The 14,734-nt window shown below is 41.9% G+C and overlaps 1 protein-coding gene across 8 annotated transcripts in view; it reads left to right on the forward strand.

Moving 5' to 3' along the window:
- SYNRG (synergin gamma) overlaps positions 1-14,734 on the forward strand; it is a 33,872-nt gene that overhangs the window by 2,101 nt on the left and 17,037 nt on the right. For 4 of the 8 annotated variants that reach the window (XM_062507031.1, XM_062507033.1, XM_062507034.1 and 1 more), the window contains exons 2-13: positions 1,416-1,456; positions 1,571-1,573; positions 2,790-2,908; positions 3,971-4,101; positions 4,398-4,503; positions 4,766-4,877; positions 8,672-8,749; positions 9,461-9,657; positions 10,343-10,609; positions 11,363-11,490; positions 13,442-13,560; positions 13,755-13,817. In XM_062507031.1, the coding sequence (XP_062363015.1) occupies positions 1,416-1,456; positions 1,571-1,573; positions 2,790-2,908; positions 3,971-4,101; positions 4,398-4,503; positions 4,766-4,877; positions 8,672-8,749; positions 9,461-9,657; positions 10,343-10,609; positions 11,363-11,490; positions 13,442-13,560; positions 13,755-13,817 (1,364 nt within the window). Of the gene's footprint in view, positions 1-1,415; positions 1,457-1,570; positions 1,574-2,789; positions 2,909-3,970; positions 4,102-4,397; positions 4,504-4,765; positions 4,878-6,017; positions 6,309-7,011; positions 7,240-8,671; positions 8,750-9,460; positions 9,658-10,342; positions 10,610-11,362; positions 11,491-13,441; positions 13,561-13,754; positions 13,818-14,734 lie in introns of all 8 variants that reach the window. The other 4 variants (XM_062507027.1, XM_062507028.1, XM_062507036.1 and 1 more) reach the window with 4 other exon arrangements.

The following is a 14,734-nucleotide window of genomic DNA, read 5'->3' on the forward strand; positions in this document are numbered from 1 at the left end:
AGCTTAGAACACTTGCTTAGGAGATCTTCAGAAATGACATTTAATATTTCATCATTCTGACTGAAGCAAGTCTGTTTGCTTTCGTGTTGACACTGTATGTCAAGGAGTGGATTCAAATGACTGAATGGACTTAAGCAGACCTTGGCTGTGGTGAAAACCAGGCCCTGCACGTGTTTGGGGCTGGGGTGTGTGAGTCTGCAGAGTTCTTTGGAGGGAGAACCCCAAATGGTGGGGATGGAGGGTGGCAAGACTAGACCTTTGGAAAGCACAGGTGTGTGATAGCTGTGGGAGGAGAAATCACACAGTGGTCAGGGCTGAAGAAGAAGCTTCAGGATGATGAAGATCCTGGTTAGAGGATGAAGTGAAGAGCAAATGGGTTGTCTTGGTGACCGTGTGACCTGCTCCCTGTACAGTGGAGAGGTGCAATTTGCTCCTGGATAAATGCATAATTTAAATTCCTTATTTTATCTTGGTGCTCATATTACACAGCTCTTTTGTATTTATAAACCAGGTTGGCTTTCAGGACTTCCTGCAGCCATTTCTGATGTCATTTTCTCCTGTACTCTGAGGCAGTTTCTTTTACATCCAGCCTTGGAATTGAACATTGAATATCTATAAGTGTGTTTCTCTTCCACAGCATTTTGATGTAATAACTGCCTGGGACACTGAGTGAGGTTCTTGTTTGGGAAATTGCTGCCTACGTGGGTTTCTGCAAGTTGCTTGCAAATGAGAATTTTAAACTAGGTCCTTTTTTGCTCTTTGGCAGCTGTTTGAGAGTGAGGGCTAGCAATTTCCATTAGGATTTTAGTTGAAATTTTAATGGTTCTTCCTCCAGGTGCACTTGACCCTTGATACGTGAATGAATGTTTTCTCCGAGGTGCCTTTTTTGTTGTTGTTGTAATTAGATAACTGAGAAAAATAGAAACTCCATTATTTTGTGATACTTAATGTTTCTAAAAGGGGCAGAAAGTGGTGGTGTTTTGTGGATAGTTTCTTTTTCTTCAGAGGTGCTGTTCCTAAGCAGCTGAGAAGTGTTCTCTGGTGCAGTTAATGGTCCTGCTGAGTCAGATACTTTCAAGAGGAGATGTTTATTCATTCTGTGCTTAGCCTACACAACAAACTGACCTGTTCCCAAGCTGTGTGGGTGCCGAAAGTCTCTTGTGGGTGATGTGGATGAGTCAAAGCTGTGTCAGGGCTGCTGGGAGGATCAGATCTGCGTTTCCAGATCTGGTGGGGGATCCTGTTGAGGGATAACATTTGGGTTCTGTGGGACCTGCAGGAGCAGGTGAAAGTGCTGCCCAGAAGGTGGGAGCCTCCTGGTGATGGTGCTGATGTGGAGGTCAAGGTGGATTTTCAGTTACGGATATTTGCACTGAAGTGACAGAATTTCACACACTCTTGTTTTCCTCCTGCAGTTTCATGTTTCCTGTCGCAGGAGGTTTGGGCCCCCCTCAAGGTACGTATCACCTTCACATTCTGAGCACAAAATTCTTTACTTTGTTGAGATAAATTAGACCTAAACAGGTCTGCAGTGATGTTCAGAGGTGTGATTATTAATTGAACTCCGTAGCTGGTGTTTTCCCTTGAATTCAGCTCTGCTCTAATGACCCTCACCTCTGTCTCAGGAAAACCTCCTGTGTGTGTTGTTGAAGCAGTGTCACCAGAATCTGGATTAAAAGTCCAGGAAGACTACATCTCCCTTTTTAACCTGAATTTGCCTTTTTGATTCTGGTGTTGAGTGTGGTATTTCACCTCTGTCTGCTTCATCTCCCAGCTGTGTATACCCATATTGTGTGGGTGTTGCAAGACCTGGTAAATATTTACAAAGCACATCAAGACCCTGGGACAAGAGTCACTACCTGTGTGGAAAGTATTAATACAATAGGAGAGCCTCAGCCTTAAATTGCTTTTGTCCTCATTCCTGATGCACTGCTGCTTTTTTAATTAGGGGAAAATATGCAGAGAACTTAACTGGGAAAATGGAGAGTTTTTTTATTAAAATCTCAGGCACTGATTCATGGATTATTCCTGCCTGTGTCATGCCCTCCTGGAGTGTTTTTGCATAATTATTTCATGGTGTGCTGGTAACAAGTGCATGTTAGTGTTTGTCTCCCAAGACAGCAAAATGTGAGACAGGAAGTTACTGAAACATAACACGCTTGCTTTATTCAGTGAATTAATACATTCCAGCTTGATTTGTCCAATTTTGTGCAAGTTTAGCTTTTACTGACAAGTATTGTTACCATTCTAACACCGTTCTACTGGGCTAATTAACCTAAAGTGTGCTAATTAACCTACAGACAAGTTATTCAGCCAGGTCAGAGTGTGAAGTTGCTTTGTGAAAGGTTGACTTTATTTCCCAAGATTTATTTTCAGAAGCTGCTGGTTTCAAGAGAAATGGGAATTACCAGCATCAGTCACCCTGATTAATTAAATCTTTTTAATTGGAAATGACCCTTCCAAAAAAATCATGTGGGAAGAAACCCACAGAGAATCTTTAGTATGGTGGGAGAATTCATCAGCTTAGTTACTGAAAAACCCTGTAACATTTTTCCCTGTAGACTGGCCAGTGTCTAAACTAAGGAAATCCTGTGGCTGCCTGCAGTGTAGCAAATTTTATTATTTTTATTTTTAAACAGTTCAGCACAACTCAGAGTTTTTTACTTTCCTTTGCTGGTTTAGTAAACAAAAAAAGAACAATTAAATGGGGGAGGCAGGGGGTTAGGGAAAGGAGAAAAAAAACAAAAAGCTTTTAACATTAACTGGGCTTGTTTAATGTTTCGTTGCAGGGATGATTCCTATGCAACAGCAAGGATTTCCAATGGTTCCTGTCATGCAAGCCAATATGCCAGGAATGATGGGAATGAATTATGGCTCTCAGATGCCTCCTGGACCCATGACCATGCAGGTGTGTGGCAGTGAAATGTGGACTGAAACTGCAGAGCCTCAGCCTGATTTGGGTTGAAAGGGACATTAAAGATCATCCAGTTCCTGCCATGGGCAAGGCCACCTTCCACTGTCCCAAGCTGCTCCAAGCTATCGCTATCATTTTTCTTTTTCCTTAAAGTAACTTTGTCTTTAGTGCTCCTGTTGCTAATTGAGGAATAAGAATTAAACATGAGCAGCTAATGTTATGTTTTCTGTCTTTAAACCTATTGTTTTCTATTTAGCACTGTATGTGCTTATGTACAGATTTGCACTTTGCTGAAATTTAATGTATTTGCGTGACTTTATAACCAAATTGCTGTGTCACAAGTTGAATTTATTGTGTTTTGCCATCTCCTTACACTCCCTTCCCTTTCCCACCTGGAATTTATTATGTTATTTTGGCAAAATTTATAGTAGGAAGATGTTTTTATGAGAGCTGGTCTAAAAATAATAAACTGCTTTTGTTCTCTTCCTACGTGTTCTGAGACCAAATGCAAAATGAATGGTAAGAAAAGTAAATTATTTTCTGGCTCCTTCCATATTAGGCAGCTTTGCATTTCTCAGCAAATGCTTCTGATCCAGTTTATTCAGGCAAGGTTCTTCTTGCCTGTTGTCATACATTGTTGATTCCCTGGATATGTCTGGGAAATACCTAGACCACATTTTCCAGCGTCTGTGGTTGGTAGGAGGGAATACAAAAGTATTATGGAATCACTTAGATTAGGAACCAGAAATCCCAAGAAAACCCACAATGAGCAGTGTAGGATGGCCGTAACCTTCCTGCTCTTGGGGCAGGATGGATTTGAAGGGCTGATTTTTGACAGTTTTCCCAAATGCTGTGAAGACTGTGATTCTTTGAGGAGAGGAAGACTGCCATCTACTGAGGGCTGCTCCTCCAACACTCCCTAACACCCAGGTTTCATAGGCTCGATTCTATAGGCACTGACGGTTGTTTGGCTTTTTCTACGGGGAGAAAAGATACAATATTTTAATTTTTATTGGGAAAGAAGTCCCCCTGGAGCTGTGTGTGTGTTTGTTGTAGGGTGGCATGGCCCTGGGGCCGATGCCAGCAGCTGGAATGCCATACATGGGACAGGCCTCGTTCCTGGGAATGCGCCCGGCCGCCCCCCAGTACAGCCCGGACATGCAGAAGCAGTTTGCAGAGGAGCAGCAGTAAGTGACACTTCACTGACTCTTGGGAAAGCCTTCTGGAAGGGGGAGATGTGCTTTCTCTGGAGCAGCATTGTTTAGGGCTGTAGAATATTGCTGCATACTCCAGTGATACTCCAATGCCTCTGAAGTTTGTAGTGTTTGTCCAGGTCTGAGAAAAAGCAGCGATGTGTGCACCAAACCATCTGAATTGGGGGCAGCAGAAATGGAGAAATCAAGCACAAACCTGCTGTGAAAAGTCTCATTAAAATTTATTTATAGATAAATAGATATATTTTTTTTAAACAATTTCCCTTCAGGAAGAGGTTTGAGCACCAGCAGAAGTTCTTAGAGGAGGAAAGAAAACGGCGTCAGTTTGAAGAGCAGAAACAAAAGCTGAGACTCCTGAGCAGTGTGAAACCCAAGGTATGGCCTGATAATGAGTGGGGTGTTCCTTTCTTCGGGCTTTTTTTAATAGCTTGTAATGGGAGAGTCTCTTTCAAAAAGCAAATCAGTGGGGAGTTTAATGAGATGCCGGATTATGGCTTGAAAAACCTCTGGAAGAGTCAGTCTTTTACACACTCTGCAGCAGCAGGCATTGTTAGTTCTTGTACTGAAGAAATGTGGGCATTGGAAGAAAACTGAGCTGTTCTGTGAATGTTTCAAAATGTTTTCTGTGCTGTTTCAGACAGGAGAAAAAAGCAGAGATGATGCTTTGGAAGCCATTAAAGGAAACTTAGATGGCTTTTCTAGAGATGCTAAAATGCACCCAACACCAGCAACACACCCAAAAAAGCCAGGTTTGTAATTTTTCTCATTTTTCAACTGAAAATAAAACTCCAGTGTTTGAAATCCTCAGCAGGGGGAACTAATTCCAGCCAGTATTTTCATGTGGTGGTACAAAATGAGTGGATTAACAGTTTTGTAAAACCAAATGTCATTCTGGCAGCTGTTTGCTTGGTCAGGGTATGGGAGTGAAATATTAGATACCAGCCTTTATTAAAAAGACTTGAATTCTATAACAGAAAGCCTCATGTGCTGTGCTAAATGTGAAACATCAAGGAAATTGAAGCATTTTCTCTTTTCTAGTCAAAGCATTAATTAATGTTTTGCAGAGTGCTTTTGAAGATGAGAAGTGCTATTTAAGTGCTGAGAATGATCAAAACCATATATAAAGACTTGAGTGGAGTGTCACAGCTGGCTGATGTGTTGTAGGGCATGGTCAAACCAAACCTCTGTGTTCTCAGTAATTACAGTGGCAACAATTGCCACTTAAGACTTCTTAAGGTCTGCAGTGCAGGTTTTTTTAGTGTCTAGACTGAAACAAAGCTTATCTAGGCGAGCTTTTTCCTACATAAAATGTGTGTCACTGCTGTGGATTCACTCCTAGGTAAGTTTGCAGTTACAGGTGGGCTCTGCCAACTTCCCTTTCTCTGCAGCTCTGCCTGTCCTTCATCAGTTCTCTTAAAATGGGTAACACTGGAAGGGATCAAACAGAAAATTGTCTGCATGAGCAGGCATTCCTTTTGTATTTTATGATATCTTGCTGAGTTTCTGTGGATAAAACATCCCTTGGAGGGAACATGTCCCCCTGACAGACCCCATTATGTCCAGTTTGAAATATTACCTCTGGATTTGTTTTGACCCTGTCTGTTTAAAACAGACAGAAATATTTTCACAGCCAGTGTTAAGAGCCATCTTTCAGTGTTTACACCCTAAAAACCTGGGAGAGGAGGTGCATGGTTGGAAGTGGCTGCTCAGTTTTACCTTGTGTTTGCTGTGCTGACAATGACACCCTTCACATCTGCCACCACACACACTCCACGCTGCTCCTTCTTGCCCATTTGCTGTGTATTCCCAGTGTTTGCCACTTTTCCCACATTCCCACCCGTGACCCTTATTCCTCACCACTTTGCCTTGTGTGTTCATTCCATTTGCAGATCATCCCACACCATCCCATTGTGCTGTATCTGTTTCCCATTCTGCTTTTCTCGATGATGAAGAATTTAGTGACTTTATGCAAGGGCCTGTTGAAACCCCCAAACTGGTGCCTCAATCCACCTCTCAGCCTTTCCATCCTGCCACTGAGGCTGGGCAGCTGCTTTCAGAGAGGGCTGTGCTCCAACCTGTCCCTCCAGCCCAGGCTCCAGTGTTATCCACCCTGCATGGTACAACTGGGCAGGTTCCTTATTTTCCTACCTCTGCATCTCCATCCAATACCCATAAAACAGGTAACTCTAAAGTATCTTCTTTTACATGTCACCCTCTGAGCTACACAGTCTTTACTTAATTTGTTGGGGTTTTTTTCAGTCTGGCTGGAAAAAATAATTTATGCAATTAAGCAGAAACCTGCTGATCCATGGGAAAAGATGATTTAAGTCCCCTTCTCCTTTCTCTTAGAACTGCCTGTAAAAGCAAGTCATGCGTGGATCCAAATACTGCTAAATATACAAATGCCTGATCTTAGGTGAATTAAATCCTGTGTTTTAGCATCATCCTAAATCTGTGTGGTAGAAAAAGACACAGTTGAGATGGTAGTGTATGAAATAATGATTATGCTGCTGTGGAGCACTTCTGTGCTCTCTCACTTGGAGGCTGAAGGAATGTTGGTGAGATGAAGAATTTTGGAGATGTAAGTAGATAACTGGGCACCTCTGCTCCTGATGCCTGGATGATTATGCAACAATAATCCTAATACAGGAAATACTTTTATGTTTTCCTCCTCTTGTTTTTTGCTTGTTGAATTTGTTGTGTTTGTGGTAAGTAAAGGGCAGAACCAGGCTCTGAAAATGTCCAGAGAGGGTTGGTCTGAGCTGGGGCTGATCATCTCTAACTCATCAGTGGTACCAAAAGTACTTTTCCTTTGAAAAGTGTGGAAATGCAGTCGGACAGTTCATAACAAAGTATAAATAATTCCTCCTGCTGTTTATTCAGGCTCTTCCTTGGAGGAGAAAGCTTTAGCTAATGGCTCAGATGAATCTGAACAAGAGCAAACCAAACTTAAAACTTCCGAAGTTGGGCACAAAGCTTCGGCTGCAAGCCAAGCCCATCCCAGTCTCACCAGCAGTGACTGGGATGTTGTAGGTGGACATGAAAGTGGTCCCAGTGCTGCTGCAGAGGTGCACAAGGCTTCAGAACAAAACAGAGCAGTTGAAGAGTGTGGTGAGCAACTGAAATGTTTGACAGAATTTCAATCTAATGAGATGCTGCTTGGTGCTTATGCTCTGTTCACTAATTCCAAGGCCAACCCTGCGTAATTTTGCTCTGAACGCCTGCTTGAATAATATGTCAGTGCCTCCTGCTCCTTGCTCAAAGTGTAACTGCCATGATTTTGCTCTGAACTTTCTCCATGTGAATTTATTGTTGCAATCACCTTTAACGTGTTTGTTTAATCAGGTTCGCTGTTTTAAAACATTCTGTCCTGTCTTGGGGAAAAAGAAGTTGTGCTGTCCAAAGATATTTTTTAAAAACTATTTATGGAAACTTACCAATAAAGATGGCCATTGGTACGGTGGGTTTTAATCTTCTAGCATTGAGGGGATAAAATCTTGCCAGGTTAAAACTCTTAGCTAGTTAATACTTGTTTCTCAAGTATTTGCTGCTCATACAGATTGTATCTAAAACTACCTGTGCTTTAGGGGTGAATATTCAAAAGATGGTGTAGAGGAAAACTTAAAATAAGGTTTTGTTCCATTTTGGATTTTGTTAAAACTGTTGACTAAGTATGGAAGGGAGGTTAAAACTGAAGAATAACGAGATCTGAGGATGTGGCAAATTTATTTTACTTGGTTGGTGAAATGGAAGGTATTGCTTGTATTAGAATGTGTTTGGAGTTGTGGGATGATTAGAAATTAGATTGTAGTCAGGAGGGAATCCATGTGGAAGATGAGGAGATGCAAGAGTGCTGGGAAAGACAATGAAGCCTGAAATGATACTGCTTTTGGTCAGAGCTCCATCCAAGATGAGAATAAAATCTGCTGAGGGAGACTGAGGGGAAGAGTCCACATAGTGGAGAAGGAAATAACCGATTTTCAGGGAGTGAAGTGTGGCAGATGATGTTGTGAAAGCCCATAGTAGTGAAGGTGGCTGTGGTGTCCCTGGAGCTGAGGGCTGGGAGCAGTGGGTACAGGTTTGTGGATGTGGGTATGATCTTGCTAAGGCTCTTTGTGGATTTCCCAGGGGAGGAGGTTCTGGGGGAACACTGTGGGGTTTATGGTTGGTATGGATTTCTTTATTCCACACGTAGCCCTAATAACAGGGAGCTGATGGGAAGATTAATTTGTTATGACAGAACTGCTGTGAAACTTGAAGACGGTGAGACTTTAGGTTCTGTACATCTGGACATTCTGAGCGGAGACACGAGAGGAGCTCCTTATTTCATTACACATGTAACTATAATCTATTACTGCCAAATCATTCTAGTTATTGTTTCATATTCCTGCAGTATCTGTTTTTCCTCTGAGCACAGTAATTCCTTTCTGAAATCTTTGCCTGAAATGCTGAATGATGCTGACCAGATGTGGTGTAGTCTCTTAAGATCATTGTACTCTGTATGCTAACACAACTGTTTTTTTACTGAATGGAATACCTTTAGGAGTTGGAGTGTTCCCTCCCCAGGACCCCATCCAGCAAATTATGCCTCCCTGGATTTACAATGACAGCTTGGTCCCAGGTAAACCAACCAGTGGGCATTTGGCCAGGTGGGCAGTGCAAGGTGTGAATGTACCTGTGCTTTGTGTGGCCACTTACTGGTCAAAGCCTTGTTCCTTCATCAGAGGAGTCCTGGATCTTTGCTTTGTTACATATTTATGGTGTCTTATCTGCATTTGAAGAAATAGGGGTTTTATTTGAGCATGTTAACAAATTCTAGATTAAATATTTATGGCAGCAGCTTATCCCAGCAGAGGATGCATTGCTGATAATGCTGCTTTCATGGGTGTTCTGGTTTTTGTCATGTTTTGCAATTAGGCAGGCTCATTTCTGAAGGCTATTTGTCTTCTATGTGTAAATAACACAGTGAATAGAAAATGAATTGCTGTAGTAAATATTGATTACACCGAGGTTTAAGTACATGAGGCTCTTAGAAAACTATCTTTTTAAATGGGTTATTGTGCAATTTCATAAAGAAACATAGTTTGAAATGCAGCACTAAGTGTATTTTATATAAAATATTTCTCTGCTTGAGTTAAACTTGTCTGTAAAGACCATCCAATAACGCATTTAGATGAAACATGATGATACAATAAAGTGCCAGAATGCTCTTGCCTTACCTTACACTGAGTGCTCCTGATTTGATATCATGTTGAGTTTGAGACAAGATAAAAAAGCAATAATATCTGAAAAGAGCAGTTGTCACTGTCTAACACTACCTCCCTCACAACAGAGCTGTATAAGAAAATCTTAGAAACCACTTTGACTCCTGCTGGAATTGACACAGCCAAGCTCTACCCCATCCTGATGTCCTCGGGACTGCCCAGAGAGACCCTGGGGCAGATCTGGGCCTTGGCCAACCGCACCACGCCCGGGAAGCTCACCAAGGAGGAGCTCTACTCTGTGCTGGCCATGATAGCAGTGACTCAGGTATGGCTCTCACCTGGCAGCCCCTGAGCAGCCTTGCCCTGGGCTGTGTCAGCAGCAGTGCCTGGGAGTGCACACCTCTGGTAAAACACTGCTCCTCTTAAGTGCAGAGGAGAAACTGCCCTTGGAACTTCAGTGGGATTATAATTTTATCAATTGCATCACTTGCATTTCAGTTATTCTTTTCTTTAGTGTCCGTTGAAGTTCTTAGATATAGTTACAAAGCACATATGTATAAATTTTTAATATCAAATGCAGCAAGTGACAGGACAAGAACATTTGGTCTCAAGCTGTGCCAGGGGAGTTTCAGCTGGAACATGAGGAAGAATTTATCCATGGAAAGGGTTATCAAGCACTGGGAGGGGCTGCCCAGGGAGGTGGTGGAGTCCTCATCCCTGGAGATGACCAAGGAATGACTGGATGTGGCACTCAGTGCTCTGGGCTGGGTGACAGGGTGGGTCAGAGGTTGGACTTGGTGGCCTTGGAGCCTTCTCCTACCTCAGTAATTCTGTATTGAATATAATTCACTTACATGGACCTTGGTGGCACGTTTGGCTGCGGGAGGTTTACTGGGAGCTGGACCAGTTGTTGGCTTCAGTACCACAAGGTGTAAACTGGAACTGAGAGCCCACCACCCCTTTGATGAACGCTGCACGTGTAACTGTGTGTTTGCTTGTTGCCTCTGCAGAGAGGGATCCCTGCCGTGAGCCCTGACGTGCTGAACCAGTTCCCAGCCGCGCCCGTCCCCACCCTGTCCGGGTTCCCGGTGCCTCTGCCCGGAGGGGTGAGCCAGCCCCCGCTGCTGCCCGCGGCTCCCCCGCCCTCCGTGGGGCTGGGCATGGGAGCATCCGTGATGGGCATGAGCATCCCCGGCCCTGCTCCTGCCCCTGCTCCAGCTGCTCCAGCTGCAGCACAACCTTCTGGAGCCTTCCTGCCTTCCTACCCACCTGGCCAGGTGAGCTCACTCCCTGCCTGCAAAATCCCTTCCCTGCACGGGAGATTCGCCTGGCACTTCCAAACTGACATGGTGACAACAGGTTTTAAGTAAACGGCAACAAACCAGAACTGAAATCCAGCCTGTGACGTCTGAAAATGTGAAGTGACACTAAGGGCATTCTTTTATTTTTTTCAGTTCTTTTCTGATAGTTTTAGAAGAGGTACAAAAATGTTTTGTATTACAAAGAAGATTTGAATTGTAGTTAGGATTTTATAACGCACATAAATTGGAATTTTAGGTTAAACTGCCCAACAGACTCTAATAGCTGGTAAAATAGGAGTTCCAGGAGCAGCTGAGAACACTGAAAAACTTCAGTTTAGAAAGGTAAATCTTGTGGGGGATAAATTTTGCTGTTTGCAGACATGGTTCATCCTTCAGAAAATATTTTTTGCCGTGCTATTAATTTTTAATTATTCCTTGATTTAAATTATTAATATTTGTCCAGTATTAAAAGATGACATGGCTATGATCAATAACATTTATTGTGAAAGGAGTAGAGTTCCTCTGTTGTTCATTCTTGCTCCCTGTAATCCTGTGTGTCTTTGAGCAGGGTGAGGTGCAGACAAAGTGGAAATGCTGATGATGCTGGTGTTGAAAGATTCTTTTCCTTCCTCTTTTCCCCTCTTAATCACACTGCTCCAAGCCTCCTTCGTGCTGTACCACGGTTTGAAGAGCCAACAGCATAGCAATTCATGTGTTGTTTTAACTCAGGTAGTAAAACCAGAAGATGATGACTTCCAGGAGTTTCAGGATGCCTCCAAGTCTGGCTCCCTGGATGACTCCTTCACTGATTTCCAGGGGGAGGCAGCCAAAGCAGCCAGTTCACAGCACCGGAGCAGGTACCAGGTCCTTGGTGTTTCTGTCATTTCTATGGCCACTGCCTAAACTGTTGATACCTGACTATAAATCTCAAATGAAACGTCATTCAGACTCCAGCAATCCTGACTTTTCCTTTGGGAGACATGATGTCATTCCTGATCAGGCAGGTTTTGTATAACAGAATAAATAAACATGTTTCCTCCCTTTGATAGGTTACAATCAACCTTTCAAGGTCTACAAAAACTACAAAATTTCAGCCTTCCTCTTTATGCACCTTGCAGGTGTCTGATAGTAGACAGACACATTTTCTGGGTAGGAGCTGGCTGTTCTTAGTGGCAAACAGAGCTCTTGAGTTCCATGTGAGCCCTGATTACCAGGTGCTTCCTCAGCAGTGACATCAAATGGGGATGCTCAACCCAATTGTTCTCTTACATTACAGCAAATGGCTTCTGTGTAAGAAATATAATTTTGCTGATGGCATAGAAGCCCAGAATGTTTTGGTTTTGAACAGACATTGAAGATCATCAGTTCCATCCCCTACCATGGGCAGAGACACCTTCCATGGGACCAAACTGCTCCAAGCCCTGTCCAGCCTGGCCTTTGGACACTCCCAGGGATGTCAGTCAATGCCACGTGGATCTAGAGATGCTGATTTTACGTATATCTCATGTTAAATGTCATTTTGCAGCTGAAGCTGATCTGTTACTGAAAGTTTTGACAGAAAACTGTTTGTAGATTGCGCAATGAGAAGTAGAGGATCATAAAAAAATATTTCAAAAAATGGTGTTTCTTTTTCACTGCAGCAGTTCTCTTTATTCAGTTGTGAAAGCATTCAGTTTTGAACAAAATGTTACAATGAGCTATAATCTAATTGCTTATGGAGCTTTATTTTAAAAAAAGCCATCTGTGGAGTACAGCTGATTAACCATTCCATTTGCCAAGATTGCATATCTAATAGCCTGCTTTGCAGGGATGGGAAATTTAATTATATTACCATAAGCTCTATTTTTTTGTTGCACTGCCTGCCTGCAAGCATCACAGCCCAGCATCAGCACATGTGTGCAAGTGCTTCGATTGTGTGTTGCTTGTAGGCTGCTGATATGGAGATTTAAATGGCTCTGGAAGGATTCTTGCTCCAGGCTGAAGAATGCAATAGAAATTCATTGAGGTTTTCAATGTGAATGACACAAACTGGAGGTAGAATGCATCATTCATATGTAAAGGATGTTGTTGTGTGGAGCTGCCAAGGTCTGATAACGGGGCTTGTGTGGAGGGCTAGCAAAGCTCTCTCCTAAATCTTCCCAGCATTTGCTAACAAGGTGTTAGGTTGTTGTGGCAGTTTTACTGGGTAAAATAGAGTATGTTTATGCAAAAAGACTTGCTTGTGTAACTGTGCACTAATCCTTATTTTGCTGACAAGATACCTGCCTGAACTCACTGATTGGCGCTGACAGAATTCTTTTCCTTCCTCTGAACAGTGATCCCACTTTATTATCTTAATTTTACATTATGTAATGAGATATCATCAGAATTAGATAAGCTGAAAGTATGGAGCTGTCAAAGTCTCTTGCAGTTTCAACTCTTTATTGTGTCTGGGGTATGTGGGGTAATTTTCAAAGGGATAAATTAGGCAGGAGTGATTCCTGAGGTGAGTCTGTGTGCTTGTTCTCTCCTGGGCTGCAAATTCCTTGGTGTAAAGTTCTGGAGTGTTTTGTTCATAGAAATTAAAATCAAGAATGGTGCAAATTGACTTTGAACTGAAGAAATTTGATTAGGTGAGATAAAGAGAGAATTTACCCAGCTGAGGTCAGTTACATCAGGGGCTGGATTAAACACTCATTAAGACATAAGTTTAGGTTTAGGAATCAAATTGTGTAGGCATAATAAGAGGCTACTTTAAATAAAACCTGGAAATGCAGATTTCTTATGGATAAATTAAGGAACTTTGCTTTTATCTCTTTTGTTTTTTAGTGTTCCTTCTTTACTAATGCCACTCCCAGGTACTAAGCCACTGTCACCAGCTGATAAATATGCTGTGTTTAAAGGAATGGCAGCTGAGAAGCCTTCTGAGAGTGCAGCTGCTTTTGGAGGTAAAAGGACAAATACATAACCACTGTGAGCAATTGATTGTACAATTTCATGTATCTTGTTTTTGGCATTGATAAGATGTTAATATCTAAAAATCAGAGCTATTAATATAATGTTTTCTGTATGAATTTGTAATTTTGCTGTATGAATTAGTAATTTCTCTGTGTACAAGTATTTCTTTTCTCCTCTTCTCTAGATGGTGGGGACAAGTACAGTGCTTTCCGGGAATTAGAGCAACCAGCAGAAAGCAAATACTTGGGTGAGCACTGGGACTTTGTTGTATTCTCATTATCATTTTTAGCATTTCTCTTGGAGCTGCAGAATTTCCATCTCTGCATTTCTAAAATAATGGTGGTGCTGCTGCTTCTCTAAAAAACTTGGTAGGAAGTATCTTGAAAAAACAGGGCAGTATCCTATTGGAACAATGTGCTGATGGTATTTCTAGAAAGTTGGTATCTCTTCTGGGTGCTCCTGAGTTTTATTTTAAAGTAATAATGTGGTTGGAATTTGTTTTAAGTAAGGAGTCATTCATTTATGAAACCCCTGTGGTGTTTTGTGAGCGTCTTGTGCTTGGAACCTCTTCAGGATTAAATGCTCTCAGTAAAATGAAATAACATTTGATCTCTTTCTGTACATGTCCTAAAATATAGAAAGTTGCTGTATTTGCCTGCTGTCAAGGTCTGACCACTCTTAACCCTTTCACCAGCTTACATTTCTAATGGAAAAGTTTGCAATTCTTCAGTAAGTTTAGTTTGCTGTGCTGTTGCAGTTTTGACCAATGAGTAGCAATTTCAGGAATATTTATATTGTTGCTGAGTCAAATGAATTGGTTTGGAGGGGAGGGAGAATGGAATAAAAGGTCAGGTGTAGTTGTGGTCCTTTACTGCCATTATTAAGAGGATTCTTTTAAATCTTGGTTAAACTAATTTGAAGTGTGACACTGTGGTAGTTTAAGAATTAAATGCTGGTGGTGTATTTCTAAAACAGAAAAAAAAAATCTGTTTATTAGACACTTGTATTAAAATAAGCATGACTATTTTAAAATTACAAATAGTCCAATGCTGGTGAATGGGTTAAACAATGTTTTCATGTTCAGAAGAAGAAAGTTATAAAATTAGGCACACCAAAATATTTAATGTAAATTCAATGAAAACATTGTTACCTCATGTTGGTTTT

The sequence above is a fragment of the Cinclus cinclus genome, chromosome 22, assembly GCF_963662255.1.
Source record: "Cinclus cinclus chromosome 22, bCinCin1.1, whole genome shotgun sequence".
Lineage (NCBI taxonomy): Eukaryota > Metazoa > Chordata > Aves > Passeriformes > Cinclidae > Cinclus > Cinclus cinclus.